General features: G+C 39.3%; 1 protein-coding gene across 5 annotated transcripts in view; it reads right to left on the reverse strand.

Moving 5' to 3' along the window:
- LOC139950010 (kinesin-like protein KIF13A) overlaps nucleotides 1-21,242 on the reverse strand; it is a 121,562-nt gene that overhangs the window by 7,378 nt on the left and 92,942 nt on the right. For 3 of the 5 annotated variants that reach the window (XM_071948629.1, XM_071948628.1, XM_071948633.1), the window contains 14 exons: nucleotides 19,524-19,583; nucleotides 16,293-16,442; nucleotides 15,040-15,213; nucleotides 13,846-14,028; nucleotides 13,003-13,163; nucleotides 12,095-12,227; nucleotides 11,557-11,800; nucleotides 10,766-10,948; nucleotides 10,081-10,205; nucleotides 8,412-8,627; nucleotides 7,959-8,012; nucleotides 6,980-7,213; nucleotides 5,527-5,589; nucleotides 1,718-2,089 (listed from right to left, as the gene is read on the reverse strand). In XM_071948629.1, the coding sequence (XP_071804730.1) occupies nucleotides 1,718-2,089; nucleotides 5,527-5,589; nucleotides 6,980-7,213; nucleotides 7,959-8,012; nucleotides 8,412-8,627; nucleotides 10,081-10,205; nucleotides 10,766-10,948; nucleotides 11,557-11,800; nucleotides 12,095-12,227; nucleotides 13,003-13,163; nucleotides 13,846-14,028; nucleotides 15,040-15,213; nucleotides 16,293-16,442; nucleotides 19,524-19,583 (2,352 nt within the window). The remainder of the gene's footprint in view (nucleotides 1-1,717; nucleotides 2,090-5,526; nucleotides 5,590-6,979; nucleotides 7,214-7,958; nucleotides 8,013-8,411; nucleotides 8,628-10,080; nucleotides 10,206-10,765; nucleotides 10,949-11,556; nucleotides 11,801-12,094; nucleotides 12,228-13,002; nucleotides 13,164-13,845; nucleotides 14,029-15,039; nucleotides 15,214-16,292; nucleotides 16,443-19,523; nucleotides 19,584-21,242) is intronic. The other 2 variants (XM_071948632.1, XM_071948631.1) reach the window with 1 other exon arrangement.

Here is a 21,242-nt window from a genome sequence, read left to right on the forward strand (position 1 = left end):
AACCAGTTATAATTTACGTCTCACTGATCGCGAGGATTTTATTTTTTGTGACTTGTGTTACTCATTTCTCAAAAACTACAGCACCTCAGCAAGTAATATTTTAAGGGAAGCTTTCTACCATCATTATCGTCAAACTGAGTAAGTTTAATGTAAATCTGTGGACATTATGTTTTGTGTTACAAAAAGTACCCAAATCCTTTAAAGACATAGGTACAGTTTGTTACCATCTTCCTAGTCAAATCAAAACAACTTCCTTCAATGTCCTTGTTCAAAACTTGAGCCCTAAAGTGTGGGCACACAACAATTGATTTGGATTACCGACCTGAAGTGTTCAACAGCATAGGGAAACCAATACATTAACACGACATTGTATTTCCACTATCAGCTAAGCAGTTCTAATATTTGTGCTGAGCAAATGTGTGTGCTTGGAACTGGGGTTTGACAGTGATTGGGTAATGCAACAACTCTACAAAGATTGTGCAACACAAATGCATACAGAAGCGTTACAAGTAACCACTGAGCTGTATTGCCCAACGCATTGATTCTCTTAATTGAAGATGACACTATATGGAGCATCAGTAAAAGTACCAACTTTTTGTCTGACCCATTTTCCTATTAGTCAACAATACTGTACCATGCCTGTACAAGCTCAGTCTGTCAGGGTTCAAAACAATCAACAAGCATCCACATAGTTAAAGACACTAGACACCTTTGGTAATCGTCAAAGACCAGTCTTCTCACTTGGTGTATCTCAACATATGCACAAAATAACTAACCTGTGAAAATTTCAACTCAATTGGTCGCCGAAGTTGCAAGATAATAATGAAAGAAAGAACACCTTTGTCACACAAAGTTGTGTGCTTTGAGATGCTTGATTTCGAAACCTCAAAATTAAATTCCAAGGTCTCGAAAATCAAATTCAAATATTTTGGTTGAAAATTACTTCTTTCTCGAAAACTATGTTACTTCAGAGGGAGCCGTTTCTCACAAAGTTTTATACTATCAACAGCTCTCCATTGGTCGTTAACTGTAGTAAGTTTTTATGCTAACAGTGATTACCAATAGTGTCCAGTGCATTTAAAGAAATAGTTCCTGAAACATATTCTAACTGACAGCATTAACTGGTAAGCACTGTACTTGCTGGTGCCTTAAAGTTTTAAACTTAGCAACTAAAAAAGGGATCATGCCGGGGCGTTATGCATTATAACAATTTCATTATTTTCAACCAAGAACCGCATTCTTTGTGTTTCTAAATTTGAATATCTGTTTTAATACGATCTTTCTTGTGTTATCCAAACTTAGATATCAGTATGACGGTTATTGCTAAACACATTGCTTAAACCAACGATACATGATATTCTTTTTTGCGTGAAAACGCAAAGAAAAAAAATGAAAAGTAGTCACTTTACGTCAAAAGCACGGACTTAACTGGTCTGTAGTTTTGAACTGAAATGCCATGTACAAAACAATACTATTTGAAACTATTGTAAGTTTCTCTGAATGAACCAGCTCTTGAAAAGCAGCAATTAGATGGTTTCCCCAAACCCATGTTTGAATTAGCGGTCAATTAGTATCAAATACTCCAATCAACACAACAACAAAATAATCAAACTGCAAAACATTTCAAAAGCACTTCACCACATAACTATAAAACAACTGCACAAACCATACCAGACCTTCAAATACTTAATAGAGTTTGAGACAAGAAAACACCTACCCTTCTTTTGCTTGCAGCGTCCATCTCCCTAACTTGTTCCTCACGGACTGGACGTAATGCCTTGACCCCCTTGCCATAAGATGGCTGACGAAGCCCTACTGGACTACTCAGAAAGACTTGAGGGGGTAGAGTGGAGCTCTGAGGTGGACTGAGACCCAGTTGTTGAGGGCTGCTACCATAGTTGTACATGTAGAAGTCTGATTGATAGGGTGGGTAGGGGAAGTAGTTGCTGTTATCCCCCACGAACAGTGAGCGAGGACGTGCTGGCTTAGTGGCCATGTACTGCATTGAAGACCCACCAGACCCTGGTGAAGTGTGGAGGCTTATGTTACGAAGACTCTCTGAGCGGTTTAGCTGTGTAAATTGGGATGACTGTAAGGGAAGGGGATAAGGAAAGTATGTGATGGAGAGAAGGGGGAATTGGGAAGGAGTAGATTAATAAAAGAAACCATACAAGGGAATCTGAGGATATGAATGAGTTCACAGGTTGTCATGCAACATGGTGCAAGGCAGTATTTGCACAAATCAAATCAACATCAAGTTTTTTTTTAAGTACAAGAAAATATTGTCAAGCCAAATTAATATTTACAAAAGAACAATATCACAAATCAATCACAACGACAGAAATCAATACATGTACATTAATATTAGTTATATGACAATGCATGTACAAAATGCAGAATACCAGTTTCACATAGCGTACAAATGCAATCAAAAATGCACATCGGAAGGCATGACAAAAAGGTGATTATACAAATGTGTTGCCATGGTGACGGTGAAGTGTTTATCCCCATTGATTGGAATTGTTTGCAAGGGAGGAGAAAGAAAGAGAAGAAGAGACAGAGAGATTGAAATTAGTTGGCTTGGATTTCCCGTCTTTTTCTTTGACCAAGGGATATCTTCAAAAGACTCCAGCTGTCAGGTCACACTGGAAAATAGAATGCACTCAGCGTTTGCTTCATATTACTCATAAACGTTTTATAATTCATGTGGGACTCTCATTTTCTTTTGTCCGGACTTAAGTATGAGGAAAGCGCATGCTCTACAATTTGCAAAAGTTAGGATTTTTTAAATACATGCGCTATTTTCCTCAAATCAATCAATGAGTCATACAATTAGAGTCAACAAAAATTGCCTTCAATTAAAGTTCTTCTTTTTATGTGACCTTTGAACTTAATTTTAGAAACTTGCTTAAAAAAAGGAAAACAATTCATTTATACCTATACTTGACTGAACATACTTTCTTGTTGATGTAATTTCATTTCAGTTATGTGACCACAACAAGATAAATTCTTTCAGATTTGGTTTGAGGAAAATTAGTAGTTAATAAAATGTGAGACTATGAAGTTATTCATTGAGGTTCTGGCTCAGTCGACAAACAGAAGGCAACCGAGCACAAGAGAACGGTAATAGGTGAGAGAATGGGAAGGAAAAGATAAACAAACTCTGTTACATTCCAATCCATGTTATCAAGAATGCAAGGATTGATGTTAAGATGGGGGAATAGAAGGAAAGAAGAGGATCAAGTTTAATGAAATCATCTTTAGATAGGGGAGGTCATTGTCAATGACTGAATGTTGTTGCACTTCAATTTATTATCTATATATTGGGAAAAGCGGAGTAAACCAAACTGTTTTCTGCAATAAGCAATAGAAAGTTATGTGACCAAAGACTTTTCCTACTCGGCAGATAGAAAAATGATTTAGATAGATTGATAAAAATATATATGCACATTCGACAAAATGATTTTAATAATATTGTGCCTTCCCTTTTAAATGTGATTGGAATTTCTTTTGTTCTTCTCGTAATGTCTCACACATTAAAACCAGTCAAGTTTTCCCCTATGTCATGATTAATCTTGAATCCCATTTCAATGGCTTTGTGCCTTTAATTGATCTATGTCACTTGGTTGAAGGAACACAATGCCTTGGATCGGACGAGTTGGTCTTTGAAAAGAGTTTGTTATGAAATGCATTTATGTTTAGAAAGATATTTTAAAAGTAGAATATAATGATCCACACAAGTATCACTCAAAATTGCACAGTTTTCGCGAACTACATGTAACACGGTCGCCCATTTTATGGAGTCAAAATTTTGACCCCACAAAATGGCCGACCTCGTTTCTTTGCGACAAAAAGGAAAATGGTGCACTTTCGAGTCATGTTTAATAGACCAACTCGACCGATCCAAGGCAACGTGTTCCTTTAATTCAAATTCTTATTAAATCCGTTGGAATTGATTCCTAATGAACACTTTCTACTGTTTTTGTGTTTTGTAATTTTGGATGAGTGTACAGTTGCTTGTTACTGTGGGTGCTATTTAAGCTAACTAACAATCTAAACTACAGGTAACGCAACACTTGTACCATTTGCCATGCAATAAAACTCCACAGAATCTACAAGCAATGACTGCTGCCTCAAAGACTGCTACCTCTTAACTTATGATCAGGGGTGAGAGTCATTACTAACGAAAAAGTCTGAAACTTGGATACAAATTCAAAGGTATGTTGAAATGATGGCATTTCCACCTTTTGGTAACCCCTGGAGCTATAGTATGCCAAGGAGCTTTTAGAAACAGTATCCAAAGCACTAGAGAAGTAGACAGATGAGCAAGATTTCTTTATTTGTGGAAACAAATATTGTTTGATTTTCTTCACCAGGTCAACATAAAAAGTCTGAATTCAGCCAAAAGTCTGAACAATCTCATCCCTGTACATGACACAAATTGATTGGTGCCAATAAACACATTGCTAACTTTTGGATTTCTTTGAATCATTTGGTTTGATGAAAGTTCAACATTCATGAAAAGTACAGAAACTAATCAGTCTCACGTGTTTTTAATTTCTCATCTGTTTTCAATAGACACTCTTTGTTGGACAGCTGAAGTAAAAGCTTTATGAAGTAGGTTATATTCAAGATTGTTTTGCTTTTCTCAGATTGAAGTGAAGTAGAATCATCAATGAGCCATGTCTATGTTAACGTTTGGAGCTGCATTATTTCACAAAAATGAATGATGGATTTGTGAGGCATTTATGACGACCAAAACCTATCAACGAAAAATATATGCTGCCATGGAATGTGACTCTGTTGAAATTAGTGGCTTCTTGCAGGCAAGATTTGAGTTTTGAAGCTTTGAAATAAAAATTTCGCCCCGGAATTGGACCCTGATATCCAGGACGTCACTGTAGTATGATACCAAAGTGTAAGGCCGCCAGGGCTATTTTTTGGTGGTGCATTTCAAGTAGTTTGCAACAAATGTAAGGTTTTGCTTTGTCAATTGCACTAGTCTATAAAGTCTGTTAATAACTGCTCTTTAAAGACACTGGACACTATTGGTAATTGTCAAAGACCAGTCTCCTCACTAGGTGTATCTCAACAAATGCACAAAATAACAAACCTGTGAAAATTTGAACTCAATTGGTTGTGGAAGTTGAGAGATACTAATGGAAGAAACGCACCCTTGTCACACGAAGTTGTGTGCTTTCAGATGCTTAATTTCGGGACCTCAAAATCTAATTCTGAGGTTTCAATATCAAATTCGTTGAAAGTTACTTCTTTCTCGAAAACTACGTTACTTCAGAGGGAGCCGTTTCTGACAATGTTTTATACCATCAACCTCTCCCCATTACTCGTTACCAAGTAAGTTTTAATGCTAACAATTATTTTGAGTAATTACCAATAGTGTCCACTGCTTTTAATAACCAAGTGGCATTATCTCATGTCCAATCTACCACATTAATGACATTATTTCATACAGTCTAAAGAGTATGAATTGTAGCATTGTGGCAGACAGTACCAGTGTCTACTTACCCTGAAGTCATCGTCCAGTCCGTCCATGGACCTACTGGTGTCTATAGAGCGGGACATTGCACCCTGGGCACAAACAAACATAACACCAATCAAAGTTTGACCAATCAACAAGCAGGCTTTCATAACCAATGACCGACAGAAAATAGTGCTCCACTGACGAAAAATGTGATAGGATGGTTGGAGAGAAGAGGTGGATAAGTATTTTCAGCTATGCACTTTTCAACAAATATTCTTGACTGCCACTTAGCACCCATGCCACCCACAACTGCCCAGCCTGTTACTCCTCGAACCTGTGCAATCATGATGTGTCTTTGTACGGTGGTGGTGATGTATTGTACCAACAGTGAGTGGTACCTGGCAGGCCTCTCTGTGTGTGTAAACATGGTGCGCCTATACCTTGACACTTGAATCTTACTGCGCCTTATTCGCTAAGCGCCTTGTTTACAGGAAAACTTGGTAATTAATATCAAAGTCTTATATATATAGCGCATGTATCTATCAACAAGGTACTCAAGGCGTTGAGTATATATACAAACTTTCAGAAAGATAGGTTATTGCAGTGATGAATTCTAAAACCCAATTATTTAGCACCTTATAAGGGGGTTTACAAGGTGCTAAGGCCCATTCAGCAGCCACAGCCAGGAACACCAGGGCGAACCCCTTCTCTTTTTGATAATTGCAATGGGTTCTTTACATGCGTTACACAACACATGGGACCAATGGTTTTACGTCCCATCCGCAGGACGAAGCTATGGTTAAAGGAACACGTTGCCTTGGATCGGACGAGTTGGTCAAAACAAAAGCGTTTGTAACCGTTTTTTATAAAATGTATATGGTTGGAAAGATGTTTTAAAAGTAGAATACAATGATCCACACAAGTTTGCCTCGAAATTGCGTGGTTTTCCTTCTACTGTGCGAACTAACATGGTCGGCCATTTATGGGAGTCAAAATTTTGACCCCCATAAATGGCCGACGTGTTAGTCGACAAGGTAAAAGGAAAACCATGCAATTTCGAGGCATGTTTGTGTGGATCATTGTATTCTACTTTCACAACATCTTTCTACCCATATGCATTTTATAAAAAACGGTTACAAACGCTTTTCAAAGACCAACTCGACCGATCCAAGGCAACGTGTTCCTTTAAGTGTCTTGCTTAAGGAAACAAGTGTCATGGCTGGGGATTCAAACCCACACTCTGCTGATCAGAAACACCAGAGTTTGAATCTGGTGCTCTTAACCACTCGGCCACGACACTTCCAAGTCCACTGGGTTCTTTTACATGCATAACACAACACAATTGTCAAACTGTCAAACTGTGTTGTATAATGTCTGGTACAATATTTGATGCGCTGAAAGAGGGTTAGAGATTGATTGCATTGTACTTACTGATATGTTAGGAACACTGGCTGTCTTTCTTAGATTGCATTTAGAGATTGATTGCATTGTACTTACTGATATGTTAGGAACACTGGCTGTCTTTCTAAGATTGCGTCCCCTGGATGCAAGCTTCTCCTTAATGACCACCTCCTGACGTAGTCTATCCAATGCTAAGATACTCTCCACAGCTGATACACCCCTGGTGTATTTCTCAATATAGGTTTCCCCGTCTGATGACGTTGTGTTCTCTTCAGTGCCTGAGGCTGCCATTAAGGCTAGAGATTCACGGTCTTCAGGGTCCTCTGATGCCTAACAATACAAATTAACAACAAGTGAAACTTAAAGGCACTGGACACTATTGGTAATCACTGTGTTAGCATAAAACCTTACTTGTTAACGATTAATGGAGGTGTTGATAGCATAAAACATTGTGAGAAACGGCTCCCTATGAAGTATCGTAGGTTTGGAGAAAAAAAGTAATTTTCCACTAAAAGATTTCCATTTGATTTCGAGACTTCAGAATTTGATTTTGACCCCTTGCATAATGCGAAACACGATTGAAAGTTACAATTCTGATTCATGTTTTGTTACTGATATCTTTCATATCATGCACAGTAAACAATGCCAATAGGTACATTGCATATATTTGGTTTGTGGTAACACCATGTGTGTGTCTACTTGCCAGGTAGAGTTTGTTCTTTAGAGAACCGTCTTTCTGTATTCTACTACCGCGGAGTAGATTTATCGGATTGTTCGGGAGACTTCTCAGTTCTGAAAAGAACTGTCTTGCTTTTTAACTACTACTTGGGTGGGAGGTAGAAAATTGGCTGGGACTACTACTTTAGCAAGCTAGTCAAAACGTTGAGACAAATTTAAGAACTCACTCCATGGTAGTGCAGTTAATACGATCCTATAAGCTTAAGTAGTAGTCCCAGTCCGCCGCAAACCAAATATATATTGCTACCTCACCATGCAATCATATATAAGTACACTGTAGCTGAGGAAACTTTGACATGAAGATTTGAAATCAGTCACTAGACTACTGCTGACTCACCTTTGGAATGTTAGAGACTATTTCATACGTAACGCCACATGTCTGCACTGAATCCTACAATAAATTAGAATTATCAATAGCATTAATATATATTTCAGAGGTTGTTGTATATTTCTATACAAAATATATAACAAATCCATCAAATCAACAATATTTTAAAATTTCTTATAATCCGACCCAACACATATCAAAATACACTCAAAATCAGTATATTGAATACAAGCGAAAATATACTGGTTCTTTTTAGACAAATGTGGGATCAACCACTGCCTACCTATCTGCCCATCGTCTACAAAAGTGGAATCACCACAAAAGCAGCACACATGAAACCCACTCAAACCCAGTTAGACTTAAGTACCCCTTTAAAAGTTTCCCCTAGACTTTGAATTTTTCCAATGGAAGTGCCCTTTGATAAATGAAGATGACATTTGAGCCTGTTTGTTTCTTATTTACCATCCTGCCCATCTTCTTCTTGAGAGTAGAGGTAAAGCCTTGCTTCTTGTAGATGTTAACACAGATTCTCTTTCTTAAGACAAGCTCCATTGTTGCAGGGTGGCTGAGCTGCACTAGGGACTTCACAATCAAGTAGATGCGCTCATTGGGTCCTGTCACTCGATTCAAATGTGGAGAATCGTGGATAGAAGAGTCCCATGATGCAACAGCGCAAACCTGTTAGGGTAGGGTCATCAAGGAAAATCAGAGAATTTGAACAAGAAGGTTTAACTTTCATTACCTACTGACCAGGGGCCGATTTCATAAAAGCCAAGACTGATTATAACTGCAAATCAATCGTAGTTGCTTAGTCAAGTGTGATGTCACAATACAAATCGCTATGGTGAAACTGACAATTTGTCTTGCCATGAATTTTATTGCTTTGTAAAATCGGCCCCAGGGCTCACTTTCACAAAGAGCCAAGATTGATCTTAAGACGGCTATCAATCTTAGTTGCTAAGCAAACTGTGATGTCATAGATGTAAAACTGTGATGTCATTATACAAATCGCTATGGCAACACTGAAAACTCATTTTAAAATTTCAGAGGGTATATGATACAGCTACAACTATCACAACAGACATAACAATTAAAAACAACATGATTAAAAAATTTAAGGCACTATTCCATCAAGATCACTAGAAAGCAACTAACATGGAAAAAGGTGAGTCTTTAGAACTTTACAGTTAAAGAAACAGATTCCCTAACGGCAGTTGGGAGATTGTTCCAAATCATTGGCCCAGCCACACTGAAAGCCTTTTGACCTAGAACTTTGTTTGCTCGGGGAACATTCAAGGGAGTGATGTCAAGTGTGGATCGTAGAAATCGTGGAGGAGTGTAAAATATATCGATGAGTAGTTTTGTTCAAGCATTTAAAAACAAGAAGAGCAATTATAAAATGGATTCGTTCTCTAATTGATAGCCGATGAAGTTCCCTAAGTGATGGGGTAATACGTTCTCTCAAGTGTGTGGAACATATTAAACGAGCTGCACTATTTTGTAATCTTTGAACTCTTTGTCCAATTCATGACACCGGTAATACACAGCTGCAGTTTCTCAATGACAACTTGCCAAGCACCAGGTATTCCAGGATCAAAGGAACAATACAGCTGTGTATCATCAGAGTGTCGTGGCCGAGTGTGGGTTTGAATCTCGGTCGTTACACGTGTCCCTGAGCAAGACACTTAACTATAATTTCTTCTCTCCATCCAGGGGTAAATGGGTACCTATGAGGGCAGAGTGATTGGTTTAGCCACGTAGCGCATATAATTGTCGCACAGGTTGTATACTTCCCAGGGAGTTGAGATGGTTTAAGGAATGATTTAAGGCCCAGTGACCAGGGGTAATAATGTCGGAAGCGCTTTGAGAAGCCCTCGGTGTGAAAAGCGCTATATAAAAACTGGTTGTTATTATTATTATCAGCGTATAAATGAAAGTCTATGTTATGCTGACGTATGACAAGTGGAAGGGTGTAAATACACTCTATTTATTTGATGTAAATCTATTCCAACATGTGAAATCTAAAAAGAAAATGATGAAGTAGTGTTACCTCTGCAAATGACAGACATCGTTTCATGGGTTAGCTTTGTATTGCAATTGTTTGGGGGAAAAAATTGATTAATTGACTCACATCTTTCTCACAGTACTTGACGATTGGAAGATTAAACATCTTATTGCCATGTTCCTTGGGTAAGATGGAGTTATATCCTGCAGCATGTAGACCCTCCATCACACCTGAGGTTCCCATATCATCAGCTACAGTAACATAGAAGTAAGATATAAACATCAGGGCTGGAAATTAACACTGGACCACAGGCTCGAGGCCAGTGAATTTAGTGCTGGGCCAGTTAACTCATAACTCGACAAGCTCGGTGGTCTGCTGAATTTTTCAACTGAGTAAAATACTCAGTATAAACACACATTGATAAATGTCACAGTTAGTCCAAACAAGTTAGAGGAAATGAATAGACACGCTGTCTAAATTGTTCATTGCAATCTGTTTGACATCGACATACATGTAGAGCATTAATCCCAAGTGTCAATGACATAAGAAACACATAAGACATTAGTTATTTATTTATGTTTGAAATCATTGCTATTCCGTCTCATGAATTTCACTTTTATTTGACAATGCTGCCGTCGATTTCACCAAACTCTTCCTAACTTAGGATTAATCTTAGGACTTTTTCAGTTCTGTATCCAAATACGTAGGACGCATTGAACCCATTATAAGTTAGGACGGGTTACTCGTCCTAACACGATTTAGTATTAATCCTAGCATTTCATGAAATCGGCTGCTGCTCACACAGCCTTACCTTGAAGATCCAGGAACAATACAGGTATATGTGTTTCCATGCCAACAGGTGGTCTCCAGTTAGCTGGTGCACCCGGTATCCCGCTCCCTGGTGCTGGTACCAGCACTGCGTTCCTCTCCTCAGTCAGTGACACCCATTGGTTTATAAGGCTCGCCTCCCGCTCAAAGTCTTTAGGGATTTTGCCTGACAATGCAAATTGTATTCCACAAAATTTATATTTTATTCCATTTCATTCATTAATTCATTCATTTCTTTTATTTTTACCACACACAAAGAAAAGTGATATAATTTACATTATTTTAAAATGATTAAGGAATTATAAGTACAATAGGAATTTGTGTGAGGATGGAGGTCTCCAAGAGTAGAGACCCCACTCATATACAATAACAAAACAAAGAATACAACAATATGAAAGCACTATTACAACTAAATTACAACTTAGATATTGGCATAGCTAGTATATAAAGTAAACTCGAGGTTGGAATTAAAAAAAAAAAAAATTACATACAATCTGAAACTCTCAAAACAATAGAAATTGCATGAAAGATTGGAAACGGGGCTTTTGAAAGAAACCAAATGTAAATGTATAAAGGTCTAAGTATATAATCTTGACTCTTGAATCTGTTTAAGATCCCTACCTTAAGTAAGATTTGAAACTTTGCATGGTGGAAATTCGACATGGAAAGGTTTGCGGTAACACCATGTAATGACTATCTCTAAATGAGTTGGGGTGGTTCTGAAAAGAACCGTTGGTTTATGCTCTGATCATCTTCTGGAAAAAAAATGCCTACCTTGTTTATCCATAATTTTCTTAATCTGATCATCTAAGTACTCATGTCGTCGCTTCAAGGCATTAGACCATCTCCCCCGTAGCCGGCTTAGATCATCATCCTGATAGCTGTCTAATCCCTTCTGTAGTTTGGAGCGAGCACAGATACTGCCAACGGATACCGAGGTAATGGCTTCACAGATAATGGGAAGGGTGCCAGAGTTGAGGACTGGCTTCACCTTGATCATGATTCTCCTAGAGTGACCCTGAGGAATCACCAAAAAAAACGTCACATTTTGCTGAAATTATTGCCTAGTTGGCAATAGTTTTATAACCGCTACTCTCATGACCAACTGTTATGAAACGTACAGCAAATCAATGCATAACTTGATTTACCATAACTTGGTTTACCATAACTTGGTTAACCATAACTTGGTTTACCATAAGCCTGCTTAGGTTCTTTCTTCCAAAATAAGGGGTTATAAATGTAACTTGCAGTCAGGAATACAGATGGTCTGGAAGTGAGTAAAGAATGAGTGAGTACTTAGTGGCAATCCTACCTGCCTGAGCTGAAAGATCCCTCCTGTCAACATCTCAGATTTATGTTGACATTCAACTGCGACATAATCACCTTGCTCATTCAGCTCATGGATTTCCACCCACATCTCAATCTTCCTGATCAGCTCTCCCCACCTGATCAATTACAAACACATCCAATAATGCTAATAATTATAAAGAGCAAAATTACAATTACAATTAAGCCTCCAACCGCATTTGAAAAGTGAAAGAGTGAAACCAGGAATAATGAATACAAAAATTACAGAAAAAAAACTACAAAATGCATAGAGTGAAAGGTAAAAGTTATTTAATGAAAAGATGGGTCTTCAAATTAGACTTAAACCGTTCTAGAGAGGAGCTTTCTTTTATGCAATTAGGGAGTGAATTCCAGAGTTCAGGAGATGCAACCTGAACAGCCCCTTTGCCCATAAGCTTTGGTGGTGGCTGGAAAAGGAGTGAGAAGATTTTGTGAGCCAGAACGAGGATTTCTGGTAGGGCAATAGTTTAGGATTAATTCTATGAGATATTGTTGTGACCAAGAGCTTGAAAATTATTCTCTGTTTAACTGGTAACCAATGTAAATTATGCAAAATTTGGGAAATGGATTCATGTGAAGGAGTATATGAGACAAGTCTTGCAGCAGAGTTTTGAATTCGTTGAAGTTTAACAAGAAGAGAGTCGGGTAACCCATACAGCAGACCATTACAGTTATCAATCCCACTCATTACAAACGCATGTACAATGTATTAATAACAAAAAGATCAATAAGTTGGTAATTAAATACAAAATAGATGACTTCTTCCCTAAAAATTAAAAATAAAAAAATAAAATAAAATCCCAACAAACAACCACCCAAATAAAATACACAAGTGCACACATCTGACAAAGAAGTTGATAGCCAAAGACCCACCTGTCTGCTAGTGATCTTGATTTTGCATTGATATTATCAATTTCCCAGCCAGGTTTAGATGAGGTGTTGAAGCCTCCACTACGATGTCCCCAAACCTCAATCGCCAACGAACCCTCTAAGGCATGCTCAATAAAGTCTTCAGACACGTTGACTGTGAACTCCTTCAAACAAAAGAAAATAAGACAATTTCAGCATCTGTACCTTTATCAGTAAGGATTGGCCAGAAGAATGAACAGGACCATCAGGAATATATTTATGCTGAAGATCAGATAGAGGGTGTGTTCAATTAGCTTTGCCGGGTCGACCCTGATCCCTGACAAAAGTTAATCGCACAATCACTCACTCTCTCATGGTGACTTCATGTACCTGGGGCCAGCCCAATGTGACCCATTTCACAAGCAGGGCGCTTGGGGTTGACCCGGTTAAGCCCCTGGAATGACGTCAGAGCTAATCGAACGTACCGGTGGCAGACTGGGGTCGACCCAGGGATGGTAATCAAACGCACCCAGTATTTGAAAGTGAGGAGATTTAACTTATATGCACTACACATATTAACATCGACCCAGGGATGGTAAACAAACACACCCAGTATTTGAAAGTGAGGAGATTTAACTACACATTTTGATGAAATTGTTTGCAGTGTCTGCAAACTGGCCTCTAGTCACCGCGCATGGCTTTCAAGGACTGCACAGCGGATGGGTCCCAATCACACAAGAGTTGTCTGTACAGTCTCGGTGCAATTACTACAGCATTCGAGCTACACTGCTAGGGTAAAAAAGGAAAATTCTTATCTCTAATGCAAATTTGACATGTAGTCTACTTGTGGTTAGACCCTATCCTTACCTTTGTATGATTGAACCTCATGCTCCCTTTGCTACTATCCTTAGGCCTTCCTGGTAGCTCCTCTACATCAGGGTTGATATAAGGAGGTACCACTGTGGGGCCTTCTAGACCCCAGAATGTATACTGACAGAAGACAAAGTGAGCTAGGCTAGGAGGCAGGTCAGTCGCTTCCTTGATCCTCACCTGCAAAGTCAACACACAAAAAAATACAAATATTTGAACGGAGTGCATGTAGTCTTTGGGTCATGCCAACTCTGTTGGTATAGGTAGATTAGTAATACAGTTGTAGGGTGTCGTGGCCGAGCAGATAAGAGCACCAAACTCAAGCTCTGGTGCTTCTGTTCAGCAGAGTGTGGGTTCCAATCCTGGTCGTGACACTTGTGTCCCTGAGCAAGACACTTCACTGCAATTGCTTCTCTTCATCCAGGGGTAAAAGGGTACCTGTGTGGGCAGCGATGGTTCTAGTTTAGCTGAGTTGTGCATATTATGTTACACAGGCTATATACTCCCAGGGGGCTGGGATGGTTTAAGAACATAATTAAGGCCTGGTGACCAGGGGTTATAGTGTTGGAGGCGCGTTGAGATGCCCTTAGGGCGTGAAAAGCACTATATAAAACTGGTTGTTATAGAGTTAGTTGCAAAACAAATACAGGTTTTGGGTTGCACAAAAAAAAATGATTACAAAATGTATGATGTCATGTCAACGTAATGTAGTTTTTTTAACTAATTAATTACGATACCACAATCCCAATAATAGTGTATATTGTATTTCTCCAAGATGAAAATGTCAAGTTTAGCTTTTGAAATTGAACCTGTAGCTTAAGGGCATTATAGCATGTCAATGGCAACAAGCCTTGTTTCAGAAAGCTTTCATTTTACCAAATATATCAAACAGAGAAACAGTATCCACCCCGGGGATGACACAATCGTAACACCATCCAGTGGCAATAGCAGAAAACAGTGCCACCAACCGACTGGTGGTGCCTCATTCTGGGGATGACTTGTGATACTAGTCGAAACGTAAAATAAATTTACGAAACGTTAACGAAATTTACGTAAGTATTGGCTGCGTTTCGTAGAAAATTCATTTGATAAATTGATATTTTACTAGCCTGATGAAATTCTTTCATGGTATGGGTACTTATCTGAAGCAACCATGACTATATAGAGTAGTATGAGATGAGTGGTACGTACCCTACATGTGAGTGGTGCTCCTACAGCCAATCCTCCCTCGGGTTCATGATCTTCCAGTCCTTCATAGCCACTAGAACTCTCATTACTACTCTCAGACTGACTGTCTAAAGAATGATCCGATGCTGGAATACAACCACTGATGCGCTGAATCTCAATATGGAGCTTACCAGAGACCTGCAAACAGTAAAAACAGTTTCCTCATCACTAGGGATTTCATTGGGCACGTTCGATTAGCTTCCCCGGGTCATTCCCGGTCTGCCCCCGCTATGTTTGAATAGCTTTTACATCATTCCGGGAGCTTAACCAGGTCAGCCCCAAGTGCCCTGCTTGTGGAACGGGTCACTTGGGTCTCATATGAGAGGATGAGTGATCGTTCGATTAGCTCTTGTCAGGGGCTCACCCAAATGAGCACTGCAGGGTCGACCCAGGAAAGCTAATCGAATGCACCCATTATTTTAAAGGCACTGGACACTGTTGGTAATTACTTACAATAATTATTAGCATAAAACCTTACTTGGTAACAAATAGGGGGGTGATAGTATAAAACATTACGAGAAACAACTCCCTTTGGAGTAGCGTAGTTTTTGAGAAAGATGTAATTTCTCACTACAATATTTGAATTTGATTTCAAGACCTCAGAATTAGAGTTTTGAGATCTCGAAATCAAGCATCAGAAAGCACACAACTTGTGCAACAAGGGCGTTTTTGCCTCACCTGACTTGACCAGTAAAAAATGAGGGCCGATAGGAACGCAACTTACCTGATACACAACTGTAGGAAAAGTTTGAGAAATTGGGTTGTGCATTTGCTAAAATAAGCCTGTTAGTTCAAAAGACCTTTATGATGCTGCCTCCATCTTGGTTATGTTCTATGTATCAAATAACAATAATGAATGCTAATAATCATTTTTTCAAACAGGAATCAGACTATTGTGTTCTTCCAGCCTCCGAGTTATATATAAGAACTAGAGGGCACAAACACCACGGGACCACAAGATGACAAGCGCGTTGTTCTGCATGTTGAATATGAAATACACGTTTGAGTTTTTTTTATTGAACGCTCACGCGATGCTGTTTGTTCAACTTACAAAATGGCCGCACAAACACATGCTGTGAGATGCCAGTTTTATCAACTTAGAAAATGGCCGCCTGCGCATGCCAGAGCACGTATATAGGCCAGTGCGCCCTCTAGTTCTTATATATAACTCTATGCATTGATATCATTGGGGAAAAGATGGCTGCACCATGACTGACCTCTCCCTGTTGACTGATGACAGGCACAGCATAGTCCAGCCTAACATCATGGAATAAGACTTCAAGAAAGATATTAGCAACTCCAATGAGACTATGGTTCTCTTGAGACTCATAGAATGGATCCTCACCAAGTAGTGACTCTGTTGATTCCTGTAAGGGAGACAATGGAGATGCAATGGGATTAAAGGCAATGAAGAGAAATACAATACTGATTTACATGTTGTACATGTACTATGATCCTTTGTTGAAAATGATGGCTTCGGCTTTGAATTCAGCTCAGGCTAGCCGGTTGATAGCCGGCTGTTTAAAATTTGAGCGTGCTTTGCGTTCAGATACACGCTCGGGGCTTCAGATGAGAGCATGTAGCCTCAAGCCGAATCCAAAGCCGAAGCCGTGGTTGCGGAATAGGGCCAACGAGACTGTGTTGACCTCTGTGGCTATGACCACTTTGTGTAAACCACTCTCGATGACTGTTAGTCCAATGATGCCAAAGGCTTAGCTCTAGCCTAAGTTGCTTAGTTCATACTTTATGCTTGCATGGATGCAATTTCCAGTTGTGACACAATACTGTTTGCTTCACTGTGGCAATATGCATTAAGTAAGGTTGATGGCTTTGGCTAGATTTCCTCTCCTAGTAAAGATAGCAACAGAAGTTGAACAGAGACTTACACCCGTTTCAGCCAGACGCGCCAGAGTCATGCCGAACCAAATAGACTAGGAGCGACTCTAGGTCGACCCAATTAATTTTGGTTTCAGACAGGCAATAGTCCATCTTTTGACATCTAGTGTGTCCAGTCTCTCCTTACTGTTTCAAACAGCGAGTTTTTCATAAACTTAATTCCGAATTTGGTTCCGCGCGACTTTGGAGCCTAAGTCTGAAACAGGTGATAACTAACTGTGATGTCATGCCTAAATTACAAGATGGCTGCAATTTGAATAATAGTGTTGTACAGTGTATATGAATTGACCAATTGGGTGTTACTTTGTCAAGCCTGCCTAGTAGAAGAGAGAAATACAACACAAGGTTATTTGCAATGTCACAGCCAAGAGGTTGGTAAACCAAGCAGCCTTCACTGCAAACAAATACAACAATGTATCAGACGAAACAATGCTACTAAATTACCCATATCAATGATAACTCAGTTGTGCCACAAATATTCAAATAGTGTCTTAACAAAGAGGAGAAATTGTGATACTCAAGGTCACCCATACCCAATGGTGGTCACTGTTTGTATCAAAGAGGTTTATATAGGGTGCGTAAGTTTAGCTTCCACGGGTCAACCCCGATCTGCCCCCGGTACATTCAAGTAGCTTTGAAGTCATTCCAGGGGCTCACCCGGGTCAGCCCCAAGTGCCCTGCTTGTTGAGTGGGTCACTTGGGGCTGGCCCGAGGTGCATGACGTCGCCACGAGAGGGTGAGTGATTGTTCGATTAGCTCTTGTCTGGGGCTCACCCGAATGAGCACCGCGGGGTCGACACAGGGAAGCTAATCGAACGCACCCGATAAGACATTGGTCTTGGCAAAACAGCCATGTTAAACGTTGCTCCAATCCATCATTGCTTTCATTATTACACATAATGGTGCCCAACACAATGGCTCATAGGTTGAACAACAGTTGTGCAAGATGTCAATAGAGTACAACATCATTTGACAAACAAAATCCATTCCGACCACCAACAATAAAAAAGCACAAATAACAAATGAGCACCCGATAAGACATTGGTCTTGGCAAAACAGCCATGTTAAACGTTGCTCCAATCCATCATTGCTTTCATTATTACACATAATGGTGCCCAACACAATGGCTCATAGGTTGAACAACAGTTGTGCAAGATGTCAATAGAGTACAACATCATTTGACAAACAAAATCCATTCCGACCACCAACAATAAAAAAGCACAAATAACAAATAAACTTTTTTGTGCAAGAACAAAGGGCCCTGACGGGGAGAGCACATTGTAAGTAAAACTCCAAAGAACCTTCCAGTGGGATGGTTTTATTTGTTAAACATGTTTTGTATGTTGCCCCACATTATATGGATATGAGACTTGTTAACTTAATGAAGGGTGAACCTCGTGTACAAATGACTGCTGTAAATCACTTGAATACAATGTATTCACACTTATGAAAAAAATATTTCATTGGTACAAAGTTAAGGATAAAATATTCAAGGGACAATTTTTTGAAGCTGTCTGCTATAAATGTTTACCATGTTAAACAGTAACATGATTTAGGGAAAATGAAAAAACACAGTCTGACAATGCAAAGGTTAACAGTTACATGAAGACAAAACATGACTGCAGGCATCACCCAGTTATTTCACAATTACAATTACACCAATTTCACAAACAAATGTATTCATAATTGTTAACGGATAAAGAAGAACTCCCGCTAGAAAAAATACAACTGTCTCAAGATGGCTAGATGGCATGAGAGCACAATGCAAACTTTAAACTAGCTCTTCACTTTAAAAAAGTCAATTCTTTCCACAATGAAAATTTTGTTTTTTTATTCTCTCTTGATTTTTAGCAGCTAACGGTTGTATGGCTTCTGACTGGCACCCCACCCCCCCCCCTCCCCCAAACATAGATATTGACAAAATAGGGAGCCTGCCATCATTACGGCTGGATAGCTCAGTTGTTAGTGTGCCAGGACATTAATCTGTAGGTCGGAGGTTCAAGTCCCGCTCAAGTCAGTTTCTCTTTGTTCAACCCAAAATAAACACTACTGTTTACGTTGTACTCTTTATAGTTTTAATGGATAATAAAACCTACATGTAAGTACTCAAGTTTAAACTATAGAAAAAGACAAACTGAATTACTCATTTGTCTGGGTTTTATTTTCTTTCTTGACAAAGTAGAAGTTCCTTTAATTTCCACAACTACGTCATTTCTTTACACCCTACAGTATAATCTGTTCATGCATTTGATGACACTTTCTAGTACATGCAAATGAAGTCCTATTCAGCTAGTTAACTTTCATAAATGTTCAACTTGTGCAAAAACTTATCCACTCTCTCTCACCTATAAATTTATTAATTTTTCATGCATTTTGCGTTGACCCTACACACTGGGACCCTTTTCTACTCCCATGCAATCTACTTTGGACTCACAATAATTTTTTTTATTACTCTTGTCACCTTAATTTGTTTTCATGCATTTGATACACAGCATACCACACTTTGACCAATGTCTACTCCATGCAAACTTCTATTGTCAATTTGGTGTCACCTTGGATTTGTTTGCCGATGGCATTCCAGAAGGGGTGCGAGGTTTAGGCAAGAAATAATCCTGTGGTATGATAAAATTACAAGAAGAAAAGCAATTCAAGATTGTAAATTGTTTTATGACCGTTGAAAATTTTTACAGATAGGTGGGTGGAAGCAAGTGAATGCAAGCCAACCCTCTTTTCCCCCAAGCTCGACATTTTGCCTCGATTTATGATGATAAGCGTATACTTTTTTATCTTCCAGTACGCGCTAATCAGATGCTCGAACTGGAGACTGGTATAAAAAGCTATATCCTACTCCCAGTTTTTATATTGCACACTGCGTATTGTGAGTGTCAATGCGTCACGCTCCGAATACGGTCAGTGCAAAAAATTACATTCTAAACTTTGCGCGTGCAAAATCAAAAACAAAAACACAACCTAACCTCATTTACTTAATGAGGCTGGAAGATAAATACGTTATCACACTCAGGCTCGTGGAATACGAAAAAATATAGCATATCTGCATCCAATATCCAATGTGGCCTTCGGCCTCATGATCAGTACGATCATAGCATAAAGAGGGGAGCTGCTCGGTGATCTGCCTTTACCCGATGGAAATTTAACATCTATTACATTGTTGCGGTACCCGCTGATAAAGTATAGACCAATCCGACGCACACACTGGGCGTCATAGTGTTGAGCACCGAGCGCGCAAGTGTTGAGCACCGCGCCCCATTTGCTGCGGTGTCTTCAATGCCTAGATTGTGCACAAAAAGACACCGCATTTGGTAATTTTCAATAGAGGGAGCTACCATTTTTGTTTCGTTGGATTGGTCTAAAGGGTTTAAACTGCCTCTATCTACTGGGCAATCTCTAGTGGTCTAGTGATCAGACATCTGGTCTAGAATAGCAGCTATTGTAGGTATGATTCCCACCCAGGTAATTTGACTGTAATTTTGTTATCTCACAAAACTCAGGAAAGTACGGAGTAAACAGTGCTAACACACATTAGTCAATGGGTAAAACCAAATAGTACTATTTACCCTTGAGTCAAATTGTCAATCTATTAAATCATTGCGGTTCCTGCTAACACATAGGATTCAAACTGTAACTGGGCAATCTCGGTAGTCTAGTGGTAAGACATCTGGTCTAGAATGCTGAAGGTCACTCAAGTAAAATACAGGAATAACAGTTGGACTATGGACTGGCTGTCAGGTTCAACGGCCATAGCTAATAAAAAGTTCAATGCTAGTTCAATGCTAGTTCAATCATTACTAGAGGCCTAAAATATATTTATCTATGAAGTCGTTATTAACAGTAAAGTTCATGTATGCAGAGCACGTCCACAGAGCACTGCCACAGAGCATACCCACCGACCATGTCCACAGTGTTTTCAATCAATAAAATACACAGGTTTTTACTGATTGTTTAAGGGGGTGGGGAAGAGTAAAAAAAAAAAAAAAAAAAAAAAACAGAAACAGGAACAGTCCACAAATACAGGAGCAACAGAGCTTGGCTGTGCCAGAGGGCACAGTGCATGCACACCATTCAGGGTTTAAATTCTACTATCATAATAATAATAATTTGGGAGGCTAATCATCCTTACTCGCAGCCAAGAGCTGAATTGCGAAGGACGCGGCTAAACATGTTTGAGAAGCAGGCATGCAAGGGCGCCTTTGGCAGCCAGCCACATCAACTCAGTATGACCACGGAGCACAGCCAGAGATCGAAAGTGTTTG

Source organism: Asterias amurensis, chromosome 17 (assembly GCF_032118995.1).
Source record: "Asterias amurensis chromosome 17, ASM3211899v1".
NCBI lineage: Eukaryota > Metazoa > Echinodermata > Asteroidea > Forcipulatida > Asteriidae > Asterias > Asterias amurensis.